Source organism: Aquarana catesbeiana, linkage group LG03 (assembly GCF_042186555.1).
Source record: "Aquarana catesbeiana isolate 2022-GZ linkage group LG03, ASM4218655v1, whole genome shotgun sequence".
Taxonomy (NCBI): Eukaryota; Metazoa; Chordata; class Amphibia; order Anura; family Ranidae; genus Aquarana; species Aquarana catesbeiana.
In genome coordinates, this window is record NC_133326.1 from 16,203,208 (window position 1) to 16,222,043 (window position 18,836).

At 44.1% G+C, this 18,836-nt stretch overlaps 1 protein-coding gene across 2 annotated transcripts in view; it reads left to right on the top strand.

Annotated features, from left to right (window-relative positions):
* The first annotated feature begins 3,945 nt into the window (after window positions 1-3,945).
* INTS14 (integrator complex subunit 14) overlaps window positions 3,946-18,836 on the top strand; it is a 30,707-nt gene continuing 15,816 nt past the window's right edge. The window contains exons 1-6 of one of the 2 annotated variants that reach the window (XM_073618317.1): window positions 3,946-4,073; window positions 7,474-7,734; window positions 11,733-11,840; window positions 16,169-16,324; window positions 17,667-17,785; window positions 17,999-18,141. In XM_073618317.1, the coding sequence (XP_073474418.1) occupies window positions 7,513-7,734; window positions 11,733-11,840; window positions 16,169-16,324; window positions 17,667-17,785; window positions 17,999-18,141 (748 nt within the window). In that variant the 5' untranslated portion in view covers window positions 3,946-4,073; window positions 7,474-7,512. The remainder of the gene's footprint in view (window positions 4,074-7,473; window positions 7,735-11,732; window positions 11,841-16,168; window positions 16,325-17,666; window positions 17,786-17,998; window positions 18,142-18,836) is intronic. The other variant, XM_073618319.1, reaches the window with a different exon arrangement.

Sequence of the window (18,836 nt, forward strand, 5' to 3'; positions counted from 1 at the left end):
CTGATGTGGCACAGATGAGGCATGGATGAGCACTGATGTGGCACGGATGAGCACTGATGTGGCACAGATGACCACTGATGGGGCACGGATGAGCACTGATGGGGCATGAATTAGCACTGGTGTGGCATGGTTGAGCACTGATGTGGCATGGATGAGGCACAGATGAGCACTAATGTGGCACAGAAAAGCACTGATGTGGCACAGATGAGGCACGGATGAGCACTGATGTGGCACAGATGAGCACTGATGTGGCACGGATGAGGCACGGATGAGCACTGATGTGGCATGGATGTGGCACGGATGAGCACTGATGTGGCACAGAAAAGCACTGATGTGGCACAGATGAGGCACAGATGAGCACTGATGTGGTACAGATGAGCACTGATGTGGCACGGATGAGGCACGGATGAGCACTTATGTAGCACAGATGAGCACTGATGTGGCACGGATGAGCACTGATGTGGCATGGATGTGGCATGGATGAGCACTGATGTGGCACGGATGAGCACTGATGTGGCACAGATGAGCACTGATGGGGCATGGATGAGCACTGATGGGGCATGGATGAACACTGATGGGCACAGATGAGGCATGGATGAGCACTGATGGGGCATGGATGAGCACTGATGGGCACGGATGAGGCACAGATGAGCACTGATGTGGCATGGATGTCAGACATGTGCAGAACGAAAAAAATTGTTTAGTTTTGTTCCGATTCGATATATACATAAATTTGTTTAGCTAAATTTAGCTACGTTTTCGGAGTTAGTTTAGTTTATTCGTATTCAAATCGATTAGAATTTTTTGAATTCGAAAAGTTTTCAAATTCAAAGTTTTCAAATTCGAATTCCAAAAGTTTCCTAATTCGTTTTCGAATTGGAAACATTTTTCAAATGGAATAGTTTTCAATTTGTTTTCCAATTTCCAAAGAGAATAAAATAGAAAAGAAGATAAAGGAATAGAATAGAAAAAATATAATAGAATAAGAAAAGAATATAACAGAAAATAAAAGAATATAATATAATAGAGTAAAACAGAAAAAAATAGAATAGAAAATAAAATAACAGAATAGAATAGAATAAAACAATAATAGAATAACTTAGAAAGAATATAACCATTTCCCAAAATTCAAATAGAATCAATTCAAATTTGAATAGAATAGAAAAGAATATATTAGAATAGAATAGAAAATAACAGAATGGTATAGAAAAAAACAACAGAATAGAATAGAAAGAATATAACCATCTTCCTATTCTAAACTATTCTTTTCCATTCTATTCAAATTTGAATAGATTCTATTTGAATTTTGAGAAATGGTTATATTCTTTTTATTCTATTCTATTGTTTTTTTTAATTCTATTCTTTTTCTATTTGTTTATTTTATTCTATTCTTTTATATTATATTATTTATATTCTATTCTATTCTTTTCTATTCAATATTTGAGTTTTGGGAAATGGTTATATTCTTTCTATTCTATAGTTTTTTAAATTCTATTCTTTTCTATACCATTATAGTCTATGCTATTCTTTTTTTTCTATACTATTCCTTTCTATTATATTCTTTTTGCATGCAAATTCGAATTTATTCTTTTTGAATTTTCGAATTTCAGAAGGTGGTAAAATTCTTTCTATTTGATTCTATTCCTTTCTATTCATTTTTTTTATTCTATTCCTTTTTTTTCTATTCTATTTTATTCTCTTTGGAAAATGGAAAACAAATTGAAAACTTTTCGAATTTGATTTGAATTCGAATTTCGTTATTCTGGATTCCTTTAAATTCTATATTGTTGTAATTCGAAAATTCGGATACATCCGAATTTCCGAAAACTGAAAATTAATCTGAATTTTAATTTGGAACGGAAGGAACTGCCCATGTCTAGTGGCCAGTGGCGGCCCGTGCATTGTGGCACGGATGAGCACTGATGTGGCTTAGATGTGGCACGGATGGGCATGGATGAGGCACTGATGATGCATGGATGAGGCATGAATGGGCACAGATAAGTGCTGTGGGCACTTCAGATCCATCCCACAAGCGCTGCTGCACCGTCTCCCTCCTCTCCCCACACGCTGCACCGATTGGTGTGAGGAGAGGAGAGGAGAGAGCTGAACTGGACATGCGCCGGTTTGTTGACTAGTGATCGCTCCTTCATTGGACGTGGTAAAGGGCCGCTGTCATTGGCCCTTTACCCTGATCCGTGATGCGTCCTCCGGACCCAGGGATAGGGTTGCCACCTCTTCTTTTGCAGTGCACAGCAATTTTCTTTTTTATAGTATAAACTATACATAGATTTTGCTATTAAATAACATTTATAATCATATGAAGTTAATAACAAGAGTCCTCCTTTACATCAGAGTCCACAGAGTTCCCCTTTTACATCTGAACTCGCAGAGTTCCCTTTCACTGTAACGGGGGACTCTGCAGACTCTGATTTAAGGAAGAACTCTGGGGCCTCTAACATAAGGGATGCTCTGAGAACCCTAATTTAAGGGGGTACACTCAGAACTCTGATGTATGAAGAGGGCTCTGATGTAAGGGGAAACACTGAGGCCTGTGGTGTATAGGGGAACTCTGATGTAAGGGGTGCTCTGAGAACACCGATTTGCCTTAGTGTACTCAGAGGGCATCAGAGTCCTCTCCGTACATCAGAGTTCTCAGTGCTCCCCCTTAAATTAGGGTTCTCAGAGCATCCCTTATGTTAGAGGCCCCAGAGTTCTCCCTTAAATCAGAGTCTGCAGAGTCCCCCCTTACAGTGAAAGGGAACTCTGCGAGTTCAGATGTAAAAGGGGAACTCTGTGGATTCTGATGTAAAGGGGGACTCTTGTTATTAACTTCATATGATTAGAAATGTTATTTAAGCCTCAGAACCTGTGTAATTCATATGTGTTTGGGTTTAAAGGGCTGAGGTGGCAACCCTAGCTGGGAGGCGCTGGCGTTAAGGGGTTAAAACTTGACATTTTTGGTTATCTATTTACTTGAAGTAACCCCATCTTTATATATATATATATATATATATATATATATATATATATATATATATATATATATATATATATATATATATAAAATATAAACAAAAAGCAAGGATTGCTGCACAAGGAAATTTATTTTCTGTACAGAAAATTACATGAGTTCAAAAGACATCAGACAAACACCAGACCCAGCTGGCTGTGACATTTCGGGCTTCAACAGATAACGCCCTTTCTCACAAACGTATGTCTGCCGATACGATTGTGAGAAAGGGCGTTATCTGTTGAAGCCTGAAATGTCGCAGCCAGCTGCATCTGGTGTTTGTCTGATGTCTTTTGAACTTATGTAATTTTCTCTACGGAAATAAATTTCCTTGTGCAGCAATCCTTGCTTTTTGTTTCTACATATCGGTCCGTGGGAAGGACTAGATTGCTGGCACAATTGGATCGTTTAGTGCATCTCACCCCCTGAATAGTGATATATATATATATATATATATATATATATATATATATATAATTTTTTTTTTTTTTAAATGGGTATTTTATTGTTTGTGTGCACTAAAGTTTATTAAAAGTGTATTTTTCCAGAAAATTGCGTTTGATAAATATGTGCAAACATCGATATAAAAAAAAATATATATATATATATATATATATATATATATATATATATATATATATAATTTTATATCTAATTTTTGGAGGTTCTAAGTAATTTTCTAGCAAAAAAAAAAAAAAATGCAGGTTTTTACATGTATGTAAAAATGTTTAAATTGCCCTGGACAGCAAGTAGTTGATGTCAGTCATTGGTTAGATCTATATGCAGTCACTGAGGAAAGCCCTAGACATCAGGGGACTTGTATCTTGGAAAGGGTACATCGATGTTTTTTTTTTATTGTTAATTTTTATTATAATAGTTCTGTCAGAGACGGGGGAAAGCATTAGACATTGCACATGTTCAGTGTTGGGGCATGCAGTCTCTCTCGGAACCTTGTATCGCGGTGTAATGTTGCCGGGGGGGACACTGTTAGGGTTGCACGGATGCTGGTTTGTTGTCTAAAGGTGTCCGGCTGAGTGTAGTTGATCAGTGGAGGGGAGGAGAGGTGAGTTGGGTTGTGTATTTGGGTGGGGGCAGGTCGGGGTATTATGAGGTTCAGGGGGCTGTAGCAGGCCGAGGCATGCTGCGAGTTCTAGTTTACCAGCCTTGTTATGTTGTGCTGACTCCATGTGGATGAGAGTTGGGAGGGGGATGGGAGGCAGACAGTCTGTGTTTTGTTTTTATACTTCTAGTTAACCACTTCAATACCGGATACTCCCCCCTCCCCCTTCTTGCCCAGGCTAATTTCCAGCGCTGTCGCATTTGAACCCCTTAAGGACCGAGCCTCTTTCTGAGATTTGTTGTTTACAAGTGAAAATTTGCTAGAAAATTACTTAGAACCCCCAAACATTTGACTTTTTTTTTTTTTTTCTTCTAACACCCTAGAGAATAAAATGGCGGTCGTTGCAATACTTTCTGTCACACCGTATTTGCGCAGCGTTCTTACAAGCGCAGGAAGGAGAAGGATCCGATTGCCGGAGCCGTCGGTAGCGGCGGAGGGCACCGGAGAGCGGCGGGAGGGGCTTCTCTCCCTTCGCCAATAAAAGTGATCTCATGCCGAATCCGCCGCAGAGACCACTGTTATCGGAAACCGGACCGCCCGCCGAAGAAGAGGATACCGGGGTTATGCCAGCTAGCTCTGCCATAACAAAGATATCCCTCTTCAAAGTTAGAACGTATATCGGGCGTGCGGCGGTCTGTAGTGGTTAAATAACAATTGCGCGTTCATGCAACACTGTATCCATTTAAAAATTGTTATTTTTTTTTCACAAATAGAGCTTTCTCTTGGTGGTATTTGATCACCTCCTGTGAGATTTTTTTTTCTAAACAAATAAAAAAAACAAAAAAAAAAAACCTAAAATTTTGAAGAAAAAAAAAAATAAGCTTTTCTTCTTTTCTGTTATAAAATTTTGTAAATAAGTAAGTTTTCTCCTTCACTGCTGCAGTGGCACTGATGGGCACTGATAGGTGGAACCTCTAATGGGAACTGGTTGGGCATCCTGGGGGGGCGAGGGGGGGCTTCACTGATAATCAGACTGACACACCACGCCAGCGATCTGCGCGCCCCCTGCGGGCATGCGATCGTGGCTTATCCTGCGGGACATCAGGTGACGTACAGTCAGGATAACTTAAACACTTTTTGCATGCCATTCTGTTCTATGGCGGGAAGTGGTTAAAGTAGAACTAAAGGCAAAACTTTTTTCTTTTTTGGGCTCATTCAGGGCCGGTTTACACCAGAACACACGTGTTTTTTTTTTTTTTTTGTCTTCCCGCGCGTTCTGTTTTTGACAGCCAGAACGTGCAAAAAGTACGGCAGGTGCGTCTTATAAAAGCTCACCTGCACTAAACCACGTGGTACTGCGGTACCATTGGCCTCTAATGGCACCTGCGTGCGTCGAACGAGGGAGGTGCGTTCCCATGCGTTTCCTGCATTGCATTTGGTCTCAGCACCATAAGGCACGTCAGAGTGTATTTTTTTTTTCTATCGTGTGTTGCTTCCAGGGAAGCTCATTAGGCCCCATTCGCACCTTTTTGCCTTCTGGAAAACGCGTTTTGTGCTTGTGGTGCCATTACGCTTAGCTTCACATTCGTGTGGGTTGCGTGAATTGTGCAGAAAACACACGGGCGTGCCATGAACTCTTTATGGCACCCCACGTTCACTGAAAAACATGGTGCAGTTTCCCGCACATGGAAATGCATGGCGTGAAACCACAATGGGAATTTCATGCCGCCACGTTTTATAAAAAGGGACCTTTCCCTGCAGGAAATGCAGACACCGCAGTCCAATCAAACAAATGTTATATTAACCACTTGACCTCAGGAAGAGTTACACCCCCCTCCCCCCTTCCTGACCAGGCCAATTTTTGTGATACGGCACTGCGTTACTTTAACCACTTCAGCCCCGGAAAGGATTTGCCCTCTACCTGACCAGGCCGTTTTTTGCGATTCGGCACTGCGTCGCTTTAGTTGACAATTGCTCGGTCGTGCGACGTTGCACCCAAACAAAATTGACGTCCTTTTTTTCCCACAAATAGAGCTTTCTTTTGGTGGTATTTGATCATCTCTGCGTTTTTTTTTTTTTTTTTTTTTTTTTTGCTGTAAACAAACAAAAAAAAAAAAAGCGTCAATTTTGAAAAAAAAAAAAAAAAAAAACACAATATTTTGGACTTTTTGCTATAATAAATATCCTCTTATTTGCTTTAAAAAAAATAAGAAATGTCTCAGTTTAGGCCGATATGTATTCTTCTACATGTTTTTGGTAAAAAAAAAAATCGCAATAAGCGTATATTGATATTGGTTGCGCAAAAGTTATAGCGTCTACACAATAGGGGATAGATTTTATAGCTTTTTTTTTTTTTTTTTGTTTTACTAGTAATGGCGGCGATCTGCGATTTTTATCGGGACTGTGACATTATGGCGGACAGATCAGACACTTCACACATTTTTGGGACCATTTTCATTTATACAGCGATCAGTGCTATAAAAATGCACGGATTACTGTAAAAATTACACTGGCAGGGAAGGGGTTAACACTAGGGGGCGATCAAGGGGTTAAATGTGTTCCCTAGTGTGTGTTCTAACTGAAGTGGGAGGGGACTGACCTGGAGGAAATGACGGATCGTGGTTCCCAGCTACAGGCAGCCCCCGAGTTACGAACGGGTTAGGGACTGCCGGTTTGTTCGTAAGTTGGAAGCGCATGAGCAGAACGGCAGAGACGCCGTTTTCCGATGTTCTGTCAAGTAGCCGCACATGCGCAGACGTCGTTTTCCGGGGTGCCCGCCGTCGAAAAGTGGCCGTGCATGCGCAGAACGTCGCACCGCCTCCCGTTCGAAAGCAGGAGTCGCAAGTCGGAGGTTCGTAACTCTGGGACTGCCTGTATTAGGAACTCACAATCTATCTCTCCTCACAGAACAGGGATTTGTGCGTTTACACACACACATCCTTGCTCTGGCCACGAGCATCGGCACTGCAGCAGGCGCGGGCATGCGCCTGCTATCCCGCTTAAAGAAGCCGACGTACAGCTACGACGCCTCGCGGGATTGTGCTGACCTGCTGCAGTATGACGGCGGCTGGTCGGCAAGCGGTTAAAGTGGTTCCAAAGGCTCAAGTTTTTTTTTTATTCTTTTTTATTTTACCTTTATACATTCTACGCATAAAGGTAAAAAAAACCTTTGTGCAGCGCCCCCCCCGTATACTCACCAATGATGTGCACGTGAGCCTTGGCTCTCTGGGGACTCTCTCTTCTCATTGGCTTAGATAGCAGGGCGAGTCATGAAATACACGATCAACACACATCTTATGTACAGTATGTGAAAAACACGAGGTGCAGGTAGGGAAGGTTTATATTGCCTTTTAACTGTTAACCAGTGACTGTAACTGAACATTATCTATCTTGTGTGTTGCAGGTTTTCTTATTAGACTGTCAGGAAGTCTCTTGAGGCACCATGCCCACCGTGGTGGTGATGGACGTGTCTCTCTCCATGACCAGGCCCGTGCCGGTGGAGGGGACAGAGGAGTTCCAGCGCAAGCACCTGGCGGCACACGGACTCACCATGCTCTTTGAACACATGGCCACCAACTACAAGCTGGAATTCACAGCCTTGGTTGTCTTCTCCTCATTGTGGGAATTGATGGTTCCTTTCACCAGGGACTACAACACACTGCAGGTATACCAGACAGGGAGCTGAAATGCAGCAAATCACAAATGCACAAATCAGCGAATCAAAGTGTAATGATATTGGAAGGACAGAAACAATTTGAGAACTGTCCATGATATCTTTTTTTTATTTGCACGAACATACAATATAATCGGGACAAGCTTTCTGGAGAATGTCCCCTTCAAGGTCCCAGCAGTATGGGGACTTACCCTGAAAGCTTGTCCCTGAAAAATTGTATGTTAGGGTCCTTTCACACTGGGGCGGTTTGCAGGCGCTATTGCGCTAATAATAGCACCTGCAAACCGACCCGAAAGTGCCGCTGCTTTCATTCCAGTGTGAAAGCCCCGAGGGCTTTCACACTGGTGCGGTGTGCTAGCAGGACGGGAAAAAAAGTCCTGCCAGCAGCATCTTCGGAGCGGTGAAGGAGCGGAGTGTATACACCGCTCCTTTACCGCTCCTGCCCATTGAAATCAATGGGATGGCGTGGCTATACCGCCGGCAAAGCGCCTCTGCAGAGGCGCTTTGCGATGGTTTTAACCCTTTCTCGCCCGCTAGCAGGGGGGTAAAACTGCCCCGCTAGCGGCCGCATACCGACGGTAAAGCGCCGCTTACAATAGCGGCGCTTTACCACCGACAACACTCCCACCCCAGTGTAAAAGGGGCCTGAGTGGAAGTAAAGTATCGTGGACAGTAACGTTTCTGTCACAAATGCACTAATACGGCTACAATCACCTCAAACATATTCAAAGGAAATCCAAAAGGGCTGCAAATGTTTTCAGCTTAAGGCCGTGTTCGTGCACGGGGTCCGGTGTGTGCCTGTTCACCGCTTCAGGTCCGAGTTTTTGCCTGAATTTGCACCTGAACCGGACCCAAAGACGGACAGGACCCTTTTGCAATCCGCTCCGCAGCTGCCCCGGACCTGTGTGAACCGGCTCTGTTGAGAGCCGGTCACACTCGCCTGTCATGCGATTTGGTTGTGGGGAAACATGCATGCAATTCACATATATGAGAAGCCAGCCTAAAGTGGTAGTAAACGCTCCATTCTGACTTTCCCCCATTACAATCTCTCATAAACAGTCTACGTGGCGCTGTGTTAATATTCTTCCTAACCTTTGACGTCGTGTAGAAATACAGCGTTGTTCACTTGAATTACGTCACCAGCGCATGCGCGTATCTGCAGCGATTCACGCCGCACTCTGTGTGCCATCAGGCCATCCAGGAAGATGCCGTGCCAGTGTCATCCACTCTCAGCGGCACTGCATTCCTGCAAGAGTGCAGCCCCACTTACACGTTCCTGAACCCCAGCTCTCCAGCCCCCCACCCATGCTCTCTGCCCCCACTTCCGTGCTCTCCACCACCACTATGCTGTTTCCCGGACCCCCCCGCTCTCCAGCACCCCCCCCCCATGCTCTCTGCCCCCACTTCCATGCTCTCCACCACCACTATGCTGTTTCCCGGACCCCCCCCCCGCAGCTCTCCTAGGTTCCAACCTCCTTTCTCTGCGGGGAATCTGTCAGGATGGAGAGCGGGGAAGGGACCGGTATCATGGGTTACTCGTTTTTAAAATGGGCTTTTTTTTTTTTTTTTTTTTGCCCCAGTCCAGGTCTGCAAGGGGGGTGTAAACATCAGTGCTGATCATGGCACAAGCATAGAGGAGAGACAGTACATCACCCATCGCCGGAATGCGCATGCGCGAGATTTCGGTCATTACTGCATAGAAGGGAGGCAGTAATGCACGGTATAGATTTGCAGAACAGATAACATGGCGCTGGCTTCAGACAGGAAGCGTAAAACACAAAATAAGCTGCAAAAAAAAGTAAGAAAAAACAGGGGGATAATTTAATAAGGCGGAACAATTTAATACGCTAATACTGGCTGTATTGATTTTCATGATTTGGGTGGCAGAGTTTACTACCGCTATAACATGACACTGCATAGGCTTCATTTCCTCATGAATAAATATATATTAGTAATTTTGTCTGTCGTCATCAAGTATTATTTTGCAAAGAAGAGATCTTCCGTTTTACATCCACCTTTATCCATGTCTGGTCCAGAGATGTGCTATGCAGGAGCAGATCACATGGTCCCGATGACGTTGTGACCAAATTCTACTTTCACCTTTTTTGTATGGGCTGAGATGACCAAAACCATCTATTACTAATTGATATAGCTGCTGTCAGCACTGTATAAACTGTAGCATTAACTACATTACAGTATGCAGTGCTGTGTTCTGGCAGTAATAGGGGACTTCCTGTCTGCTGCCGGAAGAAAATCAAGTTGGACTGAGTGGTGCTGAGCCATTCACAGGAAGCCTTGTATACGTTTTTGGAAAAATACAGGGCTTCCTCTGATTGGCTGAAGTAGAGAGGCGGGTGGATGTTACAATCTCCTGCTTTGATTTTGTTCCGGTGTTCTGACAAAACGAGCAACCTGGCAAAATGTGCAACCCGCGTCACTTCCTGTGACGTGGAATCGGCTGTATCGCCAAACCGTGCTCACTGCGCATGCGCAACGCGTCATACATGCATTTAGTGGCAGACGGTGCACAGAGGAATTTGCCTGACAGTGCTCGACCGACTACTGCGCATGCACATGGCAGAAATCAACTAACACTTACGTAATTTACGTTGCTAAGCCCATGTTGGTACACCTTACACTGTACCTCATCACACCTACAATTATGCCCCGTACACACGGTCGGATTTTCCGATGGAAAATGTGTGATAGGACCTTGTTGTCGGAAATTCCGACCGTGTGTGGGCTCCATCGGACATTTTCCATCGGATTTTCCGACACACAAAGTTTGAGAGCAGGATATAAAATTTTCCGACAACAAAATCCGTTGTCAGAATTTCCGATCGTGTGTACACAAATCCGACGGACAAAGTGCCACGCATGCTCAGAATAAATAAAGAGATGAAAGCTATTGGCTACTGCCCCGTTTATAGTCCCGACGTACGTGTTTTACGTCACCGCGTTCAGAATGATCGGATTTTCCGACAACTTTGTGTGACCGTGTGTATGCAAGACAAGTTTGAGCCAACATCCGTCTGAAAAAATCCTAGGATTTTGTTGTCGGAATGTCCGATCAATGTCCGACCGTGTGTACGGGGCATAAGAAGGCGGGGCAGTGGACATCTTGCTACACCAAACCCTGTTTTGAATTAGCAAACTAATTTCAGCAATCGATTGAGATTATCTTCATAAATCTAGTTAATCGGGTTGGAAAAAAAGACACGTCATCTACCCTGTTTCCCCTAAAATAAGACCTAGCGTGGTTGTCAGTGATGGCTGCAATATAAGCCCTACCCCCCAAATAAGCCCTAGTTAAAGTCCTTGTAGGTCTTATTTTCAGGGAAACAGGGTAGGACTTATTTGGGGGGTAGGGCTTATATTGCAGCTGTCACTGGCAATCACGCTAGGTCTTATTTTCGGGGAAATAGGGTAGTTCAACCATAAATCTAGTAGGAAGATGTCCGCTGCCCCGCCTTCTTACTGTAGGTGTGATGAGGTCCAGTGTAAGGTGTACCAAGATGGGCTTAGCAACGTAAATTTCATAAGTGTTCATTGATTTCTTCCATGCGCAGTAGTCGGTCGAGCATTTTGTCAGGCAAATTCCTCTGTGCACCGACGTCTGCCACTGAAGGCATGTATGACGCGTTGCGCAGGCGCAGTGAGCACGGTTTGGTGATACAGCTGATTCCACCTCACAGGAAGTGACGCAGGTTGCTCATTTTGTCAGAACATCAGCAGCAGACTGGAAATCCCTATACTGCTGTCAGAACACAGCACTGTATGTAGCTGGTGCTACATTCAGTTTATACAGCTCTGACAGCGGGCCGCATCAACAAGTAAAGAACATCTTGTGTCTGGTCCAGCTTGGCCCAAACAAAGTAAAGTGAAAGCCTACCTGGAGTTTTGCTTTAATTCTTCTATGTTATATATATATAAAAAAAAAGTTTGGCTGTAGTTGGGCTTTAAAAATGCATATTTTATTTTTCTCCCAGGAAGCGCTGAGTAATATGGATGATTATGACAAGACATGCTTAGAGTCTGCTCTTCAAGGAGTGTCCAATGTGGTCCAACAGGAATGGGGGGCAAATGTTCCCTGCCAGGTAAATGTTACTTTCCACAATGACGTGATAATCTTGGGTTCATTTTCTAAGTCGTATTCTTTTAAACAGATCTTATCTACACTTTTAGCACATCTAATGACCTGAAATGGTTTGAATTAATTAAAAGCTGTATCCTCTTTTGGCCCCTTTCACACGGGTGTTCCGTTTGTTCATATTTTTTTTTCTTCATTTGTCTCTTGACAGATAAAAAAACAGAAAGCAATACATTCCTATGGCCAAACGCAGTGGTCTCCATGCTTTCTGAGTGAAGGGCCAGGTTACTGTCCTTTAGACTTTGAGGGGGCCGGACTGTGGGCAGTATGAGTTAAATATGCCTTAGTGTCAATAGGAGTAAAGCATGCCCCATCATTGGTGTCAGTGGGAGGAATAGTGCCTCATCATTGGTGTCAGTGGGAGGAATAGTGCCTCATCATTGGTGTCAGTGGGAGGAATAGTGCCTCATCATTGGTGTCAGTGGGAGGAATAGTGCCTCATCATTGGTGTCAGTGGGAGGAATAGTGCCTCATCATTGGTGTCAGTGGGAGGAATAGTGCCTCATCATTGGTGTCAGTGGGAGGAATAGTGCCTCATCATTGGTGTCAGTGGGAGGAATAGTGCCTCATCATTGGTGTCAGTGGGAGGAATAGTGCCTCATCATTGGTGTCAGTGGGAGGAATAGTGCCTCATCATTGGTGTCAGTGGGAGGAATAGTGCCTCATCATTGGTGTCAGTGGGAGGAATAGTGCCTCATCATTGGTGTCAGTGGGAGGAATAGTGCCCCATCATTGGTATTAGCGGGAGGAATAGTGCCTCATCATTGTTGTCAGTGGGAGGAATAGTGCCTCATCATTGGTGTCAGTGGGAGGAATAGTGCCCCATCATTGGTGTCAGTGGGAGGAATAGTGCCCCATCATTGGTATTAGCGGGAGGAATAGTGCCTCATCATTGTTGTCAGTGGGAGGAATAGTGCCTCATCATTGGTGTCAGTGGGAGGAATAGTGCCCCATCATTGGTATTAGCGGGAGGAATAGTGCTCCATTGTTCTCAGTGGGAGGAATTCAGCCCTGGCCAAAAGTTGAGAAAGACAAATATTTTTCACAAAGTCTGCTGTTTCAGTGTTTTTAGATCTTTTTGTCAGATGTTACTATGGTATACTGAAGTATAATTACAAGCATTTCATAAGTGTCAAAGGCTTTTATTGACAATGACATGAAGTTTATACAAAGAGTCAATATTTGCAGTGTTGACCCTTCTTTTTTCAAGACCTCTGCAATTCTCCCGGACATGCTGTCAATCAACTTCTGGGCCACATCCTGACTGATCGCCCCCCATTCTTGCATAATCAATGCTTGGAGTTTGCCAGATTTTTGTGAGGTTTTTTGCTCACCTGCCTCTTGAGGATCGACCACAAGTTCTCAATGGGAATAAGGTCTGGGGAGTTTCCTAGCCATGGACCCAAAATGTCCATGTTTGTTCCCCAAACCCCTTAGTTATCACTTTTACCTTATGGTAAGGTGCTCCATCATGCTGGAAAAGGCATTGTTCCTCACCAAACTGTTCTTGGATGGTTGGAAGAAATTGCTCTCGGAGGATGTTTTTGTACCATTCTTTATTCATGGCCGTGTTCATAGGCAAAATTGTGAGTGAGCCCCCCCACTCCCTTGGCTGAGAAGCAACCCCACACATGAATGGTCTCAGGATGCTTTACTGTTGGCATGACACAAGACTGATAGTAGCGCTCAGCTTTTTTTTTTTTTCTCCGGACAAGGTTTTTTTTTTCCAGATGCCCCAAACAATCTGAAAGGGGATTCACCAGAGAAAATGACTTTCCCCCAGTCCTCATCGGTCCAATCCCTGGACCTTCTGCAGAATATCAGTCTGTCCCTGATGGTTTTTCCTGGAGAGAAGTGGCTTCTTTGCTGCCTTTCTTGACACCAGACAATCCTCCAAAAGTCTTCTCCTCACTGTGCATGCCGATGTCCTCACACCTGCCTGCTGTCATTCCTGAGCATGCTCTACACTGGTGGTGCCCCGCCGATCCAGCAGCTGAATCAACTGTAGGAGACGGTCCTGGCGCGTGCTGGACTTTCTTGGGCGCCCTGGAGCCCTCTTCACAAAAGCAGTGGAATTTTTATTTTATTTTTTTGGGGGGGGGGGGGTATTAAAGTGGAGTACCACCCATTTTAAAAGTCAGCAGCTGCAAAGAGTGTAGCTGCTGACTTTTATTAATTGGACACTCACCTGTCCAGCGATGTGGGTGATAGAAGCCCCGCTCCTCTCCCCCCTCCTCTCTGCGGCACCAGCATTGTAACTGTGGGCACCTGCTTGTGGCTTCACAGCCGGGCACGCACTGCGCATGCGCGAGCTGCGCTGTGAATGGCTGGGCAACTTCTGGGACCAGTGACGTGTCCCAGAAGATTGCAGGGAGGGGGGGGAGAGGTTATCTTCCTTCCGGAGCCCAGGGAGGAAGTGGGAGCTGGATGCCTCTAAAAAGGGTATCCGCTCGCTCCCCCCCCCCAAAAAAAAATGACATGCCAAATGTGGCATGTCAGGGGGTCATCATCACTTAAAGCGGAAGATCCATTTTTGGGTGGAACTCCACTTTAAGTTAATTTTCATGGCAAATTCATCTGATTGCTCTTCATATATTCTGGAGTTTATGCAAATTGTCATCATAAAGACTGAAGCAGCAGACTTTGTGAAAATTAATATTTGTATCTTTCTCAAAACTTTTGGCCACGGCTGTAGTATCCTATCCTTGGTGTCATTGGGGAGAATCGTGCCCCATTGTTTGGGTCAGTGGTAGGAATTATGCCCCATTGTTGGTGCAGAAGGAATAGTGCCTTGTATCAGTGGGAGGGATAGTGTTCCAAGGGCCTGATAAAGGCAAGCAAAGGGCCAAATGCGGCCCCTGGGCAGTGGTTTGGAGACCACTGGTCAAAGGAATGTAAGCGGACATTGCCTTGTCTTGTATTTTTAGTCATCTGAATTGTTTTAGTTGTATTTTAGTCAACTAAAATCTCCTCCAGTACATTTTAGTTAACTAAAATCGAATGGGTTTTGTTAAATTGTAATGCATTTTTCTAGAATTTCCAAACTCATATAATCCCGGAGTAAAAATCTAATAACCTGTTATTTATGATATTAAAGTGTTACTAAACCCAGGACCCTGCAGTCACTAGATCTGGTCTCACATAGAACATGGAAATGCAAATATTTTAGTAAATATAAACTGATAAATACCTTTTCTCACCAGCAGTATATAGCAGTCTTGTGACTTCTATCAGTGTCTGGTTAAAGCGTGTAGGAGGAGTTTTCATTCTCCTCTGACTGTCCTATGAGGCTGCATGACCCCGGATTTTGGACAGTGCTGATTGGCTCTGTGCTGATCACATACACCCTCCCCCAAAAAAAGAAAAAACTCTGTACCAATGCACACCAGACTGAGCATGTGCAGAGTGCCTCCTAGGGCTCTGTTCTTGCAGCAGATGGATTGGGGACAGTAAAAGAAGGGGCGGATCAGAGAAGACAGGATTAGACTTTTTACACAATACGGGGGATTAAACCCCCAGTACAGACAGAGATATCATTCACACCAGTGCGATTTCACAGGTCCAAATCGCACGACAAGCCACACCCCGTTGCCGGCAATGGAACCGTTTAAATTGCCTTGACTCCTGTCGCAGCGACTTTGAAAAGAAGGTTCCTGCACTACTTTGTTCCTATTTCATTGCGACTTGCATAGACTTTTGTTAAACTAAGTCAAAAGCCGCAATAATCGGAGGTGCAAATTGCACTGATCTGCATCTTTGAAATCGCGCTAAAGTAGCGTAACTTCAAAGCCACACCGTTGTGAACCGGGGCTTCGCCATTGTGATACAGTGTTCAGATTTAGTGTACAGTGTTCAAATTTGTGACCAAATTTTGATTTTTACTTTGCTGTCCTCCTTTTGACTGACTAAAATGGCTTTTTAGTTGAATTTTACTAAAAGTAGTGTTATTTTTTGTCAACTAAATTAACACTGCTCAGGGGGGATAGGTTACATGGGCCCTGTCCTCCTGTCTTTTCTTCTTTCTTCTTTTTTTTTTTTTTTTTTTTCTTTTTTTTTTTTTTAGAGAATATCTTTTTAATAACGGCAGACTAATCCTCCGTGCATGGATATGAACTGGACACATAGAAAGTAGATATATTATTGAAATGCATTTTTATGCAGTAGAATTCTTGTGATATGATGTGTTTTTGCTGTAGAATATTTTATCTGTTGTCTGGATATCATATTTTGAATGTAATGGCTTTTATATGATAAAAACCGCCTCTCTTTGGTTAGGTTGTCCTGGTTACGGATGGATGCCTGGGCATAGGAAGAGGATCTCTGCAACATTCTCTATCAACCCTGAACCAGCGCAGTGACAGCAACCGCTTTCCTCTTCCATTCCCTTTCCCTTCCAAACTTTACATCATGTGCATGGCGAACCTAGAGGAGGTGAGCTCTGGATGGCGCATACACAACACTGATTGCTGTTATGTGCGGTAAACTTTGATAAAGGCTTTTACATATATTCAGTAGAATGTTTGATGACCAGGTAGAAACTTGGCACAATATACAGTATTTTATGGGGCTTAAAAATTTTTACAGCTGAGCTCCAGGAAAAGTAATATTCTCTCTTAAAGGGTTTGTAACCCCTCGTGTTTTTTTTTTTTTTTTCACCTTAATGCATTCTATGCATTAAGGTGAAAAAACACCTGGCAGTCACCGCCCCCCCCCCCCCCCCCCCCCCGTTTTACGTACTTGTCCCCGAATTTCCCTCGGCAGGGACGCGCTGTTCCTCTCTCCACTGTGTCCCGGCTCTTAATTGGATAAATTGATAGCAGCGCAGCTATTGGCTCCCGCTGCTGTCAATCAAATCCAATGACACGGGCACCGGGGGGAGCGGGGCCGAGTCTGACATTCGGTAAACCCCCTCGGGAGAGCACTTCTCCTAGGGGGTTATCAGATGTGGAGAGGAGCCGTGAGAGTCGCCGGGGGACCCCAGAGGAGGATGTTCGGGGCCACTCTGTGCAAAACGAGCTGCACATTGGAGGTAAGCATGATATGTATGTGGTGTGTGGGTTCTTTCTTTCTTTCTTTCTTTCTTTCTTTCTTTCTTTCTTTCTTTCTTTCTTTCTTTCTTTCTTTCTTTCTTTCTTTCTTTCTTTCTTGCCATTTTTAAAGTGATTGTAAAGGTTTGTGGTATTTGTTATAAATTGGGGGGGGGGGGATGTTATACTCCCCTCGTACGGGCAGACAGATACCCGAGAGTAAAAAGAATCCATGAACTATGAGTCCTTGCAGCTCATTGAGAACTACAAGCCTTCAACCGCAATGGCTGAAGATGGTTGTAGGCATTCATTCACAGGAATTGAATGACTGGGCTGTGTGGGCAGAGAGTGAGGGCTAGGACCTGGTCAGGTATTTATTTCTGTCCAGAGCTCCATAAGATCTATTTACCCCCCCCCCCCCCCCACTTCCTGTCCTGGTGACAACGGTTAGACGAATTTCCTCGTACTTTTTTTTTAGTAGACTATGGTTGGGCCCCCTGCCAGCTTTTTTATTTTGTTTATTTTTTGCAGATTTCTTTCACCTCTTACTGGTGAAACTGTTGTCACCAAGATGGATAGTAAGGAAAAATCTCCGTAACAGAGCTCTAGATGGCAGTTAACCCTGATGAGGGTTCGAATCCCCCCCCCCCCCCTTCTCTCCAATCCTATATTACAATAAAAGTTTTGTTGGGATATACATTTTTTATGAATATATGTGATCATTGTTTATTCTCTTGTCCCCCCAGCTGCAGAGCTCTGATGCCTTAGATGCTCTGGAAAGGCTCATTGACCTTAATAATGGAGAGGGTCAGATCTTTACCATCGATGGGCCCCTGTGCTTAAAGAATGTCCAGTCCATGTTCGGGTAAGTGCGGCTGGTCGCCCTGCATGGAGTCTCTCTAGGTTAATTTACTGTTGGATATTGCCTGGCTTGTTAGAGATTATTCATCATGTTGGGAGGATTATAGTGAGTGTTTAGCCGGCGCTGAGTTTATAGCTTGACAGATTTTTCTCTTCCAAAACAATATATTTTAGTTGTCGGCTCAAAGCCACATTTTTTTTTTTTTTCCTCTTCCAGGAAACTTATTGATGTGGCGTACACTCCGTTCCATGCGGTGCTAAAGTGCGGGAACCTGTCTTCTGATGTCCAGGTCTTTCCCAGGCCCGAATCTGTTATCATAGATGAAGAGATCGATCCACTTCCTAAATCTTTAAGTGCAGGTAGATGCAGATACAATTGCAAAGATTTGAAGATTTCTCATCCTAATCCTATTTTCAGCAACACTGTACTTTTTAGTTACATTCATTGGGTTCTGACACCCAGCCCCATCTTGTACCCTCCACTATTTTTTTTTAAATCGCCTGCCCCTGCTGGGCTGCTGCACGGCCTCATCTGTAAGTCCCAGGTTAACACCAGTGCGTAGTGCGAGATCGCATGTGATTCGCACTGCAAATCATATGCGATGTCCGTGTAATGCGATTTTAACCATACAGATAGTATGGATGATATCGCATTGCATTCGGACCAAACTCGCACAAGACCCCCCTTTTTTTTTTTTTTTGGTCTGCACCAGAATCAGCTCGCATGTGATCACACCCATGCGACCTGATGCATGTCCAAACTGTCAGTTCGCAGTGCGATATGCAAGCTGAAATTGGGGGGGGGGTTGTTCTCAACATTGTATTGACACTCCCAGCAGTTCACATATGGCAGTGTAAACTGCCGTACGAGTCGGGTGCAATGCATCGCACAAGTGTGAACTGAGGCTGGGCTCACATATATGCGGTGCGGGAAACCCCATGTGATTCGGATAGGAATTGCACCGCACCCCTATTAAAATCATATGCGATATCTGTGCAGTGCGATTTGATCCATTCATTTGTATGGCTTAAACCGCACCTAATCCTCACAAAGA